Source organism: Salmo salar, chromosome ssa17, assembly GCF_905237065.1.
Source record: "Salmo salar chromosome ssa17, Ssal_v3.1, whole genome shotgun sequence".
Lineage (NCBI taxonomy): Eukaryota > Metazoa > Chordata > Actinopteri > Salmoniformes > Salmonidae > Salmo > Salmo salar.
In genome coordinates this window covers 48,115,536-48,131,252 of record NC_059458.1, presented here as the reverse complement: position 1 = coordinate 48,131,252, position 15,717 = coordinate 48,115,536, and the positions used below count along the sequence as shown (strand labels likewise).

General features: G+C 40.5%; 1 protein-coding gene and 1 long non-coding RNA gene across 2 annotated transcripts in view; one reads left to right on the top strand and one right to left on the bottom strand.

Moving 5' to 3' along the window:
• Positions 1-12,202, bottom strand: part of il17rel (interleukin 17 receptor E-like) — a 62,399-nt gene extending 50,197 nt beyond the window's left edge. The window contains exon 1 of the mRNA XM_014152794.2: positions 11,890-12,202. Within this exon, the coding sequence (XP_014008269.1) occupies positions 11,890-11,991 (102 nt within the window). The 5' untranslated portion in view covers positions 11,992-12,202. The remainder of the gene's footprint in view (positions 1-11,889) is intronic.
• On the top strand, positions 6,255-7,266 carry LOC123728214 (uncharacterized). Its single transcript, XR_006760089.1, has 2 exons — positions 6,255-6,393; positions 6,629-7,266. It is a non-coding gene; the product is annotated as an uncharacterized lncRNA (long non-coding RNA).
• Positions 12,203-15,717: the final 3,515 nt, after the last annotated feature.

Here is a 15,717-nt window from a genome sequence, read left to right as displayed (position 1 = left end):
CCCTCAATGTCAAACAGAACTTATCTAGAATGTGGTTACAATGTTCTCAGAATATACAACAATGTTCTAGACGCGTTTCATGGAAGTTTCAAGAACATTTGCGTCCAGTTTTCTAAGGGTTAGGAGAATATTGCAGGAACATTTGTGTATCAGTTGTCAGGACATCGCCTAATTGTCCCAAAGAAAAGTTCTCCCCCCAAAAAATGTAATTACACATTGTTGCTGTTGCCAAGCCCATCAAGGCCCTGATTGGTGAACCAATGATCCATTCACAGCTCTTTTTGTCTGTTGGCAAGGTTATGGATACTGACACACACAATGCTTTTCACTTACATATTTGACAAACACGATTACATTGTGCATGTTCATTTATACAGTCATTATTATTCAACATGTTCTCACCTGAGATTTGAACTCATAACTTATCAGTGCACACCATTCAGATCTTTTTTATGGTACCCTGCCTGTCAGTTATCAGTTAATTTGACTATTCTCTCATCTTTTACTTATTTCCAACAATTTAAGGGCTTTCTCTATTCTGCCCTACAAAAGCAAAATGCAGTAACTTGGAATTTGGTTAAAAATCTTGTATTGGCCAGGTACAGTATATTATCTGATAAATGTGGTATTTAGTTTCCTGACACAAGAACAAGCCAGTTGATCAGAATACATCATGGTATCAGAAATTGCGGTCTGCCTGGAAAGAAAAATACTTTGAAGTCAGGGGAGTCATCCTACTCTCATTCTTAGCAATATATGTTAATGTCATTATTTGGCAACACACCTATCTGATCGAATTAAAATGGGTTTCTCATTCTAGATAGATGAGCATCTAAAAGAAAACTCTTGTCTTTTTGAAATCCACACCACATGTAGAACAAACGTGTCTGATTAGGAATCACATCAGCTTTCATCATTGCATTTCTAGCTGTAGCATTCCTAATTTGTTGCCGAAACATGGCCTAGGTGGTAGTGTTGCTTCTAACAGAAACGAACCCAGAACATGGTTGCCATACTCTCAGAAATGTTTATTTACGGTAGCATGTCTGTGCTTTCTCACATTTGCCATTTAAGCAATGATGATGCCAGTTATTGTCACAAATTCCTCCGAAGTCGGTCCCTCTCCTTGTTCGGTGGTCGACGTCACCGGTCTTCTAGCCATCGCCGATCCACCTTTAATTTTCCATTTGTTTTGTCTTGTCTTCCCACACACCTGGTTTCAATTTCATCATTACATGTTGTGTACTTAAGCTTCTGTTCCCCCCCCCATGTCCTTGTTCGGAATTGTTTATCCTCTCTAGGGTATGTGGGACGTCCCACCTACTCAACAGCCAGTGGAATCCCGTGGCGCGATATTCAAATACCTTAGAAATGCTATTACTTCAATTTCTCAAACATATGACTATTTTACACCATTTTAAAGACAAGACTCTCGTTAATCTAACCACACTGTCCGATTTCAAAAAGGCTTTACAACGAAAGCAAAACATTAGATTATGTCAGCAGAGTACCCAGCCAGAAATAATCAGACACCCATTTTTCAAGCTAGCATATAATGTCACAAAAACCAAAACCACAGCTAAATGCAGCACTAACCTTTGATGATCTTCATCAGATGACACTCCTAGGACATTATGTTATACAAAACATGCATGTTTTATTCAATCAAGTTCATATTTATATCAAAAACCAGCTTTTTACATTAGCATGTGACGTTCAGAACTAGCATACCCATCGCAAACTTCCGGTGAATTTACTAAATTACTCACGATAAACGTTCACAAAAAACATAACAATTATTTTAAGAATTATAGATACAGAACTCCTTTATGCAATCGCGGTGTCCGATTTTAAAATAGCTTTTCGGCAAAAGCACATTTTGCAATATTCTGAGTAGATAGCTTGCCATCACGGGCTAGCTATTTTGACACCCACCAAGTTTGGCACTCACCAAACTCAGATTTACTATAAGAAAAATTGGATTACCTTTGCTGTTCTTCGTCAGAATGCACTCCCAGGACTTCTACTTCATCCACAAATGTTGTTTTGCTTCAAAATAATCCATAGTTATGTTCAAATATCCTCTGTTTTGTTCTTGCGTTCAAGACACTATCCGAACGGTGACGCGCGGACACGTAATGTGACAAAACAATTCTAAATATTCCATTACCGTACTTTGAAGCATGTCAAACGTTGTTTAAAATCAATTTTTATGCGATTTTTCTTGTAAAAAAGCGATAATATTCCGACCGGGAAACCCTGTTTTCGTTCAAAGACTCAAAGTTGAAAATGGAGTCGTCTCGTGCACGTGCGCCCCCGTCTCATTGTTCTCAGATCGACCACTTACCAAATGCGCTACTGTTTTTCAGCCATGGGCTGCAAAGTCATCATTCAACATTCTGGCGCCTTCTGAGAGCCTATGGGAGCCTTCCAAAGTGTCACGTTACAGCAGAGATCCTCAGTTTTCAATAAAGAGAGTGTAGAAGGCCAATAAATGGTCAGAGAGGGCACTTCCTGTTTGGAATCTTCTCAGGTTATGGCCTGCCATATGAGTTCTGTTATTCTCACAGACACCATTCAAACAGTTTTAGAAACTTTAGGGTATTTTCTATCCAAATCAAACAATTATATGCATATTCTAGTTTCTGGGCAGTAGTAATAACCAGATTAAATCGGGTACGTTTTTTATCCGGATGTGAAAATACTGCCCCCTATCCTAGAGAGGTTATTGTAGTGCTTGTGCACGTTATGCTGGTGTGTGACGGGTTTTACCCATTGATTTATCCTGTTAGGGCTAGGGGGCAGTATTGACACGGCTGGATAAAAAACATACCCGATTTAATCTGGTTACCACTCCTACCCAGTAACTAGAATATTCATATACTTATTACATATGGATAGAAAACACCCTAAAGTTTCTAAAACTGTTTGAATGGTGTCTGTGAGTATAACAGAACTCAAATGGCAGGTCAAAACCTGAGAGATTCCTTTACAGGAAGTGGCCTGTCTGACCATTTCTTGAACTTCTTTTCCATCTCTATCTTTTACTAAGGATCTCTGCTCTAACGTGACACTTCCACCGTCGTCCATAGGCGCTCAGAGCCCGGGAAAAACCTGAATGTCGTCATCCCAGCCCCAGGCTGAAACACATTATCGCCTTTCTCAAGTGGCCGATCAAGGGACTCTGGGCTTAGGCGCGTGACCTGACCGCCCCGTCTTTGTGATTTTTTCCTCTGTTTGCCGAAAAGGAGATTCCCGGTCGGAATATTATCGCTTTTCTACGAGAAAAATGGCATAAAAATTGATTTTAAACAGCGGTTGACATGCTTCAAGTACGGTAATGGAATATTTAGAATTTTTTGTCACGAATTGCGCCATGCGCGACCCTTCTTTACCATTTCGGATAGTGTCTGGAACGCACGAACAAAACGCCGCTATTCGGATATAACGATGGATTATTTTGGACCAAACCAACATTTGTTATTGAAGTAGCAGTCCTGGGAGTGCATTCTGACGAAGACAACAAAAGGTAATCAAACTTTTATAATAGTAAATATGATTATGGTGAGTGCTAAACTTGCCGGGTGTCTAAATAGCGAGCCCGTGATGCCTGGGCTATGTACTTAGAATATTGCAAAATGTGCTTTCACCAAAAGCTATTTTAAAATCGGACATATCGAGTGCATAGAGGAGGTCGGTATCTATAATTCTTAAAATAATTGTTATGCTTTTTGTGAACGTTTATCGTGAGTAATTTAGCAAACTGTTAGTAAATTCCCGGAAGTTTGCGGGGGGTATGCTAGTTCTGAACGTCACATGCTAATGTAAAAAGCTGGTTTTTGATATAAATATGAACTTGATTGAACAAAACATGCATGTATTGTATAACATAATGTCCTAGGGTTGTCATCTGATGAAGATCATCAAAGGTGAGTGCTGCATTTAGCTGTCTTCTGGGTTTTGGTGACATTATATGCTGGCTTGAAAAATGGGTGTCTGATTATTTCTGGCTTGGTACTCTGCTGACATAATCTAATGTTTTGCTTTCGTTGTAAAGCCTTTTTGAAATCGGACAGTGTGGTTAGATTAACGAGAGTCTTGTCTTTAAATAGCTGTAAAATAGTCATATGTTTGAGAAATTGAAGTAATAGGATTTTTAAGGTTTTGAAAATCGCGCCACAGGCTGCAAGTGGCTGTTACGTAGGTGGGACGAATTCGTCCCGCCTAGCCCTGAGAGGTTAAAATAATTGTTATGTTTTTTTGTGAACGTTTATTGTGAGTAATTTAGTAAATTCCCCGGAAGTGTTCGGTGGGAATGCTAGTTCTGAACGTCACATGCTAATGTAAAAAGCTGGTTTTTGATATAAATATGAACTTGATTGAACAAAACATGCATGTATTGTATAACATAATGTCCTAGGGTTGTCATCTGATGAAGATCATCAAAGGTTAGTGCTGCATTTAGCTGTGGTTTTGTTTTTTGTGACATTATATGCTAGCTTGAAAAATGGGTGTCTGATTATTTCTGGCTGGGTACACTGCTGACATAATCTAATGTTTTGCTTTCGCTGTAAAGCCTTTTAGAAATCGGACAGTATGGTTAGATAAAGGAGAGTCTTGTCTTTAAAATGGTGTAAAATAGTGATATGTTTGAAAAATTGAAGTTTTGGGATTTTTGAGGAATTTGTAATTCGCGCCACGCCTATCATTGGATATTGGAGCAGGTGTTCCGCTAGCGGAACATCTAGATGTAAGAGGTTTTAATGTGCTTCTTCTTGAGCCACTCCTTTGTTGCCTTGGCCATGTGTTTTGGGTCATTGTCATGCTGGAATACCCATCCACGACCCATTTTCAATGCCCGGGCTGAGGGAAGGAGGTTTTCAACCAAGATTTGACGGTACATGGCCCCGTCCATCGTCCCTTTGATGCTGTGAAGTTGTCCTGTCCCCTTAGCAGAAAAACACCCCCTAAGCATAATGTTTCCACCTCCATGTTTGACGGTGGAGATGGTGTTCTTGGGGTCATAGGCAGCATTCCCCCTCCTCCAAACACGGCGAGTTGAGTTGATGTCAAAGAGCTCCATTTTGGTCTCATCTGACCACAACACTTTCACCAGTTGTCCTCTGAGTCATTCAGATGTTCATTGGCAAACTTCAGACGGGCCTGTATATGTATTCTTGAGCAGGGGGACTGCAGGATTTCAGTCCTTCACGGCGTAGTGTGTTACCAATTGTTTTCTTGGTGACTATGGTCCCAGCTGCCTTGAGATCATTGACAAGATCCTCCCGTGTAGTTCTGGGCTGATTCCTCACCGTTCTCATGATCATTGCAACTCCACGAGGTGAGATCTTGCATGGAGCCCCAGGCCGAGGGATATTGACAGTTCTTTTGTGTTTCTTCCATTTGCGAATAATTGCACCAAATGTTGTCACCTTCTCACCAAGCTGCTTGACGATTGTCTTGTAGCCCATTCGAGCCTTGTGTAGGTCTACAATCTTGTCCCTGACATCCTTGGAGAGCTCTTTGGTCTTGGCCATGGTGGAGAGTTTGGAATCTGATAGATTGATTGCTTCTGTTGTCTTTTTTACAGGTAACAAGCTGTGGTTAGGAGCACTCCATTTAAGAGTGTGCTCCTAATCTCAGCTCGTTACCTGTATAAAAGACACCTGGGATCCAGAAATCTTTCTGATTGAGAGGGGGTCAAATACTTATTTCCCTCATTAAAATGCAAATCAATTTATAACATTTCTGACATGTGTTTTTCTTGATTTTTTTGTTGTTATTCTGTCTCTCACTGTTCAAAGAAACCTACCATTAAAATTATAGACTGATCCTTTCTTTGTCAGTGGGCAAACGTACAAAATCAGCAGGGGATAAAATACTTTTTTCCCCCCACTGTATTACCAATTACTTTTCATTTTATTTGACGAAAATTCCACGTGAGACAAATGGACATTCAATTTCACATGAAACTCCTTTTAATCTGTTTTGCCAAAGTGAGGGCAGTCAGTAAGTCAGTGTTAATTTTGTCAACAACAACTAATTACTAGGGTGATTAGTTGTGTTTGCATGTTGATTCAAGAAATAATGTAGTTTTTATGTATCTACCTTACCAGACAGTTATTTGCATATCACAATAAACTACACGCACTTCATCCCACAAACAAGGAAATAATCCATCCTACAACCTAGAAATAGAATCAATTCACTGCTTTCAGGAAGTAGTTCACAGGGTTGGTTTCTGCCAATGTGCATGTCAGACAACACTGCACGTCACCAGTAACGCAGACGGAACACTGCTCTCTTCCTGGTATCCTGGTTAGGTGGACCATGGCTTGCGTGTATCATTCATTTACCTATGCTACTCTCAGGGAAGATGTAAAAACAAATGAGGTACAGTAATTCTGAATCAAATAACTTCCTTTTTTCAGAGAAAATGCGATAAGACTCCCATGACCTGGCTCCATTTATACAATAGAACTCTGTCTGACGCTGTGGTCAACAGTGGGAGAGGATGAGCAATGTGGGGGTGGAGAGGATGTGTGGTATGTTTGTCTGTCTTTGACAGTTGGGTATATCTCGATAGTCTAAATCAGCTTCCTTCGTCATCTCTTCTCCATCTACACAGATCTGAAATCACAGGTGAAGGCAACAAGTTGGATGCTGACTGGGCATCTGCTGTCACCTGTTCCTTCACTGAAGGAAAGGAGATGATATGAAGTCATGTTGGACTATTGAGAAGTACTCTTGGATTTAGCAAAGTCATGTTTGTAGGTGTAGAAAGACCATTCAGAGGACTGGAATTCCATCCTCCTCCTCTTTGTGTAGGTTTACCAATGTTTAAACTGTGGTAAAGGATCTCCAACACAGCTCAACTCAAGGAAATACCAATGCTGAGTACACAAAGACAACACAGAATTGTGTTCAATCTGACCAGGAAGCTCATTTACTATACTGGAATCAAATGCTTCATCATTCTACTTCATGCCCACATGGTGGCTCAACCCTAGCCCTAGCCTCAACCCTAACACTTACCTTAGTGTAAACATTTCCCCACACGTGTCAACTACACTGTTAAACTTAGGTGCTTTGTAACACCAAAACTAGCTGCAACTGGGCTGCCACCAACTTGAAGGAGACAAAACTTGAACTTTGCTGGAGTTTTGAAACACATCATCCTGAGATGTTTTGAAACATTGTAACACCACTAAATCAAGTGTTGTGCAACACCTTGCCAGGGAATAAACACCATTATGATGTTTTGAATCTTGTCTAGTGCATAATTAGATCCCTTTTTTCTGAGGCGTGTTAATGTTTAACATTATTTTATATATTTGATTATTTGCCTTTATATACCATTTTGGCAGGCATTGCCAAGCACAGTTTTCAATCTACCAGCAGTAGCTGGCAATGCATCTGCATTAATTGAAGATTATACTCTTCCACTGCCAATCAACAATGTGGGAACTGTTGCTGTCCACATTGAGCGTACATTTTTCTAACGGTTTCGATATTCATTCCTCATGATCCATTTTACCTCATGGCACAACATGCTTAATACTAATATAGAAATATACTTTTCTTTCTTCAAACATGCATAGAACATTGTGTGAAAGAATCATGAAGTTAAAACATTTGGAATTACCCACAATCCTCTAAAAACAGAGTCACGTGGCAAGATAGTGAATTCAAGGTGATTAAAACCAAAGACTTCCAATGAGTTCAATCACTCTATTGTTTCTAGTTTTGGCTATCCTCATGAAAGATGCTTACATTTTGAGCAACATATTAAAGATGCACTACGCAGAAATCGCTCTGCCATTTCCTGGTTTGCTAAAATTCTAACAGCTCTCCTAATTTCAGCTATGTGACAAAACAAGCAAGTGTTGTGAAGAGAATCATTGCACCATAACCAAAAATATAGTTTTTTCAGCTGGTGTGCAAAACCGAAAGTAAAAGACAAAAGCTAAACTTAAGAACGGGAAGCATAGAAATACCCCTTTTTGGAACAAATCTACCGCTTCTTAGACTTGCTTTCAATGATAATGACATATCTATATCACACATGTCTATGTGAATTTGGTCAGGTCACCCAAAAAGTAATATATTGCAGCTTTAAGGTGGATTTACATTATTTTGGTAAATTGAAATTAACAAATCATTGAAACCACTTGTGTACGTTTTTTTTAAATATATTTTGGGGTTATTTTGACACTTTACTGAGACTGTTATGAAATGACAGAGGGATTACAGATGGATGGTAGAAACAGATTGAAGGGTTGGAGCGGGGAAATCTTCTGTGGGGAGAGTTGTGACCTGCCTAAGTCAGGTGCGATACCGCCAGACTACGGGCTCTGCACGACTTGCATTCATTTCTATTAGGTCATTTATTAAGTTTAAGTTTATTAAATGTATGTTCATTAAGAAATTATTCTGGGTTGAATTGAAATGTACATATTTTGTTGGTTATTTTTTGAGTCAATTTCAATTCACCCCAGAATAATTTCTTACTGTGTGGTTGAGTGGGTACAATTTCAATGAAATGTACCATCTTACCCCTCCTTTCTAAACTGTCAAAATAAAGCACTAAAAAATAAAGGTGGAATTCCACAAAAAAAATCACGTCCTGACCAGTAAAAGGGGTTATTTGTCATTGTAGTATGGTCAGGGACTGTCCGCAATAGGCTGAGAGAGGCTGGACTGAGGGCTTGTAGGCCTGTTGTAAGGCAGGTCCTCACCAGACATCACCGGCAACAACGTCGCCTATGGGCACAAACCCACCATCGCTGGACCAGACCGGACTGGCAAAAAGCGCACTTCACTGACGAGTCGCGGTTTTGTCTCGGATTCGCGTTTATCGTCGAAGGAATGAGCGTTACACCGAGGCCTGTACTCTGGAGCGGGATCGATTTGGAGTTGGAGTGGCCGTCATGGTCTGGGGCGGTGTGTCACAGCATCTGAGTGAGCGTGTTGTCATTGCAGGCAATCTCAACACTGTGCGTTACAGGGAAGACATCCTCCTCCCTCATGTGGTACCCTTCCTGCAGGCTCATCCTGACATGACCCTCCAGTATGACAATGCCACCAGCCATACTGCTCGTTCTGTGTGTGATTTCTTGCAGACAGGAATGTCAGTGTTCTGCCATGGCCAGCGAAGTGCTCGGATCTCAATCCCATTGAGCACGTCTGGGACCTGTTGGATCGGAGGGTGAGGGCTAGGGCCATTCCCCACAGAAATGTCCGGGAACTTGCAGGTGCCTTGGTGGAAGAGTGGGGTAACATCTCACAGCAAGAACTGGCAAATCTGGTGCAGTCCATGAGGAGGAGATGCACTGCAGTACTTAATGCAGCTGGTGGCCACACCAGATACTGACTGTTACTTTTGATTTTGACCCCTCCTTTTTTCAGGGACACATTATTCCATTTCTGTTAGTCACATGTCTGTGGAACTTGTTCAGTTTATGTCTCAGTTGTTTAGTCTTATGCTCATACAAATATTTACACATGTTAAGTTTGCTGAAAATAAACACAGTTGACAGTGAGAGGATGTCTACCAACTGGTCTCGTGTGGCTCAGTTGGTAGAGCATGGTGTTTGCAACGCCAGGGTTATGGGTTCGATTCCCACGGGGGGCCAGTATGGAGAAAAAAATGTATGAAATGTATGCATTTACTACTGTAAGTTGCTCTGGATAAGAGCGTCTGCTAAAGTGTAAACGTTTGTTTTTTTGCTGAATTTACTTAGCATGTTAGCTAACACTTCCCCTAACCCTTTAACCTAACTTCTAAACTCTAACCCCTAACCCTCAACCCTAGCCTACCTAACGTGAGCCAACTAGCTAACTTTAGCGATCTAGCTAGAATTCGTAACATATCATACGTTTTGCAAATTAGTAACGTATAGAACTTTTTGCTAATTCCTAAAGTATTTTACATTTTGCAAATTGTAATTCGGAACATATCATACAAAATGGTCGATGGACATTCGCTATTTAATACATAACATTTGAAATGTAACATATCATACTAAAGGAGGTCGCACAGATTTACATAATATAATAATACGAAATTTTCTGAGACCAGCATCTGCTGTGAAAGTTGGCAGTGCTAAAGTGGTGTTTTTCAGACCATGAGACATCCCGAAACTCGGTCATTCTCACAAAAATGTATGTAGCATCTGAATGGAAATACCCCTCTATGGAATGATGAGACTCTCATGAACATGATGGTGTTCTCCGTTTTGGTCTACAACCCCCACAAGCATCACGGGACTTGTCTGAAGTCTTTACAGCTGATCTGCATACTTCTGTCTGTAGCGTCCGAACAGTTTGGGATACACACTAATATGACCCCTCTATTGAAAGGTGTCTCTCACGAACACATACATGTCGGTTGTTTCGCTCCGAGACTAGTCTGAAGGTAGCTGACCAAATTCAATATTTCATCGAATTATTGTTTTTGATATTTTTTAATCGCTTAATGGTTCCAGAGGAGGCTGGTTGGAGGGGCTATAGGAGGATGGGCTCATTGTATCGGATGGAATGGAATTAATGGAACGGAGTCAAATGTGGTTTCCATATGTTTGATGTGTTTGATAGTGTTCCATTTATTCCATTCCAGCCATTACAATGAGCCTGTCCTCCTATAGCTCCTCCCATCAGCCTCTGATGCAAACATAGACAGAAAGTATCAAGGCTAACAGAGGAGTATACTCAAAGCAGGATCAATGACTTAGCCAGATAACATTGACAAGCAACCATAAATAACTATTTTATAGCTCATATTCTGGATGATGAATGTTGGGATCACAAAATCAACCAAATTTGTTAGCGGTGCTAATACAGATGTAAAATCTTAATTTGACCCAGTTTGCTACAGTACAGCAGGAAAATAGTCCTGCAGCAACAGGAAATTTAAATTATTAGATGGATTATAATTCATGGACATTTTTTTTAGCGGTTGATACCTTTTTTGTTTGGGCAAAACAAGTCTGACATTTTAAAGTGGAAATTCCGAAATTTAGGAGCCTTTTTAAATCCTTGAATACACTACAAGTGTGCATTTCATGGAAAGTTCTCGGCAACAGAAGAGGGATCAAATTAAGATCCTACATTTGTAGCTCTTAAAATACTGCATGTGATTTTTCTAAGTTAAATACTTTTTTAAATCATTTTACACACTTTATATCTGATTCTGGGATTAGTCATTAAAGTTCGGAATGGAGTTTTTATTTCATATAAATATATTATATAAAGATTTTTTTTAAACCCAGCTACCCTTTCAAAGCCTCCCGCGACCCAATTTGGGTCTCCAACCTCCAGTTGAGAATCTATCCAGTGGGTGATATAGGGTTGTTTTGTAATATTTACACTACATCACAATATTAAAGTTTCAAATGGTCAACACACCTAAGTGATAACTCTTCATGTTCTACACTCAGCCACTGTGTTTCACTGTATTAAATGTAAAAGTTCAGTCAGAGTATAGGCAGACCCACTGCCAAATGAAGTGATAAACTCTAATGGTGTAACAACTCTACAGAATCATTATAATCCTTTACTTTGTTTGGTTGCCATGGTTGCTCAGAATATATGGGGAATGTGATATCAAGGTTCTATTATATGCAAGAGAGTAAATATGATACACTGATACTACAACCTATTGGTCATGATATGACAAACACTACTCTCACTTCTGACTATTGTTAACAGTAGAGTATGCTCTGTTTGTAGTTAAGCTATAGTCAGTTTTTAGAAGCAATAGTAATAATAGTAATAATATTAGCAGTAGTATTCAAAGTGATAGCAGCTATGCTGCTCATAGACACTTGAGAAGTGTTTGAAACAGAAACAGTGTTTCCTCAGAAAGATACAGGAAGAGTGATTTCCTACCTTGGAGCATCTGGTTTTACATTCTTGGATCCTCTCCATTCCTTCCCCTTGGGCCAGAGAGAGCCCATAGAGAGACACCATCAATATAATAGTTGAAATCATCTTCTTCACTCCTAGTCCTGCGACCTCACTGTAGTTCTGAAGTCTGTTCAAAGTTTGGTTGGGAGATGTCTTCTTTCAGGTATGCTGGTTTGGTTTTGTACTCTAGCTGTGTGAGGCAGGTGGCTGGTCTGTAGCTAACCCTGTCTGTCACTGTGCCTGTTCCAGTAAGTGATGGTTGTAGTGTAGTAGATGGTTCACAGACAAGAGAGACAGAAGCCCCACAGATGACAAGTAGGGTGATGATTGCATTTTAAATAGAGGGAAACCTAGAGCCTGCCCACAAGACACTCTCTCTCTCTCTCTCTCTCTCTCTCTCTCTCTCTCTCTCTCTCTCTCTCTCTCTCTCTCTCTCTCTCTCTCTCTCTCTCTCTCTCTGGTACTCTCAACCAGTTAATTGTTTGAAATCTGATTTCTTGGAAACATTTCAAGACACTCTAGGCAATGCCCAGGTATATTGGTGAGAGCTTAAGACAATATTGTGCAATGTATCAAGGTGGGGCAGCTTTTAGTATTTTTTTTCTGTCAACAGAATTATTGCCTTCGGGGTCCTAAAGAAAGTATTGCCTTCAGAGTCAGATATTTTATGGGCTACATGCAGTAGCTAGTATTAGTACTGCTATGTGTACTTAGTCCAAAATATGTTACAGTATTGCTATTGTAAGAAAATCAAACATACAGTAACTCATCATACAACAAAAATATAGATTGTAATTTGTCCATGAAATGTAATGTTTGTGCATTGCCATTATGAATAGACAGGTGACATAATCTGCACGTGAGGAATTTGTAATGTTTGTGAAGGAAGTGATCTGAGGAGTGTGGAAACATCCCACACAGTACACATACAGTACCTACACTGCACTGTATCAATGTTGCTATGTCCACAGTAATCTCAGTTAACCCAGAACAAAAATTTTGCGTCATTTGTACCGTTTACGTATTCTGTCCACGAGAGATTATGTCTGCAGTGCCATTTTGCCATTTCACAACAAATGTTTGTATCATAGAGGAAAATGCCTGTTACATCCTGAGACATGTTTTTACTGTAGGTTTAGTATAGACCACATTTATAGAAAAGAGCTTGAAAAGGTCCTCCCGAGTGGCGCAGCTGTCTAACACACTGCATTGCAGTGCTTGAGGCGTCACTACAGAACCTGGTTTGATCCTGGGCTGTGTCGTAGCTGTCCGAGACCGGGAGACCCATGAAGCGGCGCAAAATTGGCCCAGCGGGTTAGGGGACGGTTTGGCCAGCTGGGATGTCCTTGTCCCATCGTGCTCTAGCAACTCCTGTGGTGGGCCGGGCGCATGCAGACATGGTCACCAGTGGTGCAGTGTTTCATCTGACACATTGGTGCAGCTGACTTCCGGGTTAAGCGAGCAGTGTGTCAAGAAGCAGTGTGGCTTGGCAGGGTTGTGTTTCGGAGGATGCATGGCTCTCGACCTTCATCTCCCGAGTCCATACGGGAGTTGCAGCGATGGGACAAGACCGTAACTACCAATTGGGGAGAGAAAGGGGTAAATAAAATGTTTAAATGTATGAAAGAAAAGAGAGCAAAAGATGGTCCTAGTACACAGGACTGAATTGTTTGCTGTGTGCAACTTGACAGGAAAGACCACTGAAAAACTGTGAAGTTTGTAAAGAGCAAACCAATTATCTTCCATTACTGAAATGCCACCACCAATCAGAACCATATACAGAGATATATAATGGCTCTGGCATTACACCTGAAGTTCCATCGTCATTGAAGGCTTTGATGAGATAAACTGGAAAAGGAAACACAGACATGTTCCCCTATTTATCTGACAGTGATTGCAGTCATACAAATGCTTTCATAACGCACTCACAATCAAACCATTTAAAAAAGGAACATTTCTCAATAAACAACATGTCGATGTGTGCCTGTAGCCATGGTGAGAATGATGCATTTTCTTTATTCAACCATAAAGCCCCCATGGCAGCTGCTGACAGAAAGGAAAACATCTCAAAGTACCTGCAGAAGATGCACCCGGGCAATATTCAAACATCTGTAGCATAGTTTTAGTGCAGCCATACAGCTAAAAATGGAAGAAAGAAGGAAAAAACAGAAAGAGAAAAAGAAAGAAGGGGACCCTCTTTGATCTTCTGAAGAAAATCCCATGTTTCTGATGCTGGGGTAAGAAATAAGATGTTGACATGTCCTCACAGGTTGTCATAATTGTTGAAGCCGTGTTGAATGGACCAAACTGCAGGCGGAATGTGGATACTCATCTTTTAATGTAAGGAAGAATAAATCAAAGTATACACAGGAAACCAATAACACGAAACTCACAACAGGCTAACATGCTTACTACAAACAAAAGACTAGCCATGTTAGCACAACCACCCACACCCAAGTGACAAACATACTCCTAAATATATGACTCCCAATCAGGAACAACGATCCCCAGCTGTTCCTGATCAGGAGTCACAAGACTAACCCAGAAACAGACATACTAGACAACCCATACAGACTTCTTCTGCCACGTCCTGACCAAAATACTACACCACTACTCCCTCTGCTGGTCAGGACGTGACACAGGTGTAGTTGTATGTGCTATCCCCATGTACCCAGGAGCAATATATTACTGGAAGTTGATGTTCTTCTCTAGCCTTAAAATCAAATCAAATTTTATTGGTCACATACACATGGTTAGCAGGTGTTATTGCGAGGGTAGCGAAATGCTTGTGCTTCTAGTTCCGACAGTGCAGCAATATCAACAAGTAATCTAACAATTCCACAACAACTACCTAATACACACAAATCTAAGTAAAGGGATGGAATAAGAATATGTACATTTAAATATATGGATGAGCAATGACAGAGAGGCATAGGCAAGATGCAATAGATGGTATAAAATACAAATCAAATCAAATTTTATTTGTCACCTGCGCCGAATGCAACCTTACAGTCAAATGCTCACTTACAAGCCCTTAACCAACAATGCTTTAAGAAGTTCAGAAAAAAAAGAAAATAAATAAGTGTTAAGTAAAAAATAAGTAGAAAATAAAAGTAACAAATAATTAAACCGAAGCAGTAAAATAACAAGCGTCAATGTGTCAATGTGTGGGGACACCGGTAGGTCGAGGTAATTGAGGTAATATGTACATGTAGGTAGAGTTAGAGTGACTATGTATAGATTATAAACAGAGAGTAGCAGCAGCATAAAAGAAGGGTCTGGGTAGCCCTTTGATTAGCTCTTCAGGAGTCTTATGGTTTGTGGGTAGAAGCTGTTAAGAAGCCTTTTGGACCTCGACTTGGCGCTCCGGTACCGCTTGCCGTGTGGTAGCAGAGAGAAAAGTCTATGACTAGGGTGGCTAGAGTTTTTGACAATTTTTTGTGCCTTCCTCTGACATCATTATTAAAGTGGCATCAATAAAGTGACAAGTGATCAATTTGTTAGAGTGGGCAATGATTTCAAGTCTGTAAGTAGGCAGCAGCCTCTCTGTGTTAGTGATGGCTGTTTAACAGTCTGATGGCCTTGAGATAGAAGCTATTATTCAGTCCCTCTGTCCCAGCTTTGATGCGCCTGTACTGACCTCGCCTTCTGGATTGTAGCGGGGTGAACAGGCTGAGGTGGGTTTTGTCCTTGATGATATTTTTGGCCTTCCTGTGACATCGAGTGCTGTAGCTGTCCTGTAGGGCAGGTAGTTTGATGTGTTGTGCAGACCGCACTACTCTCTGGAGGGCCCTGCGGTTGTGGGCTGTG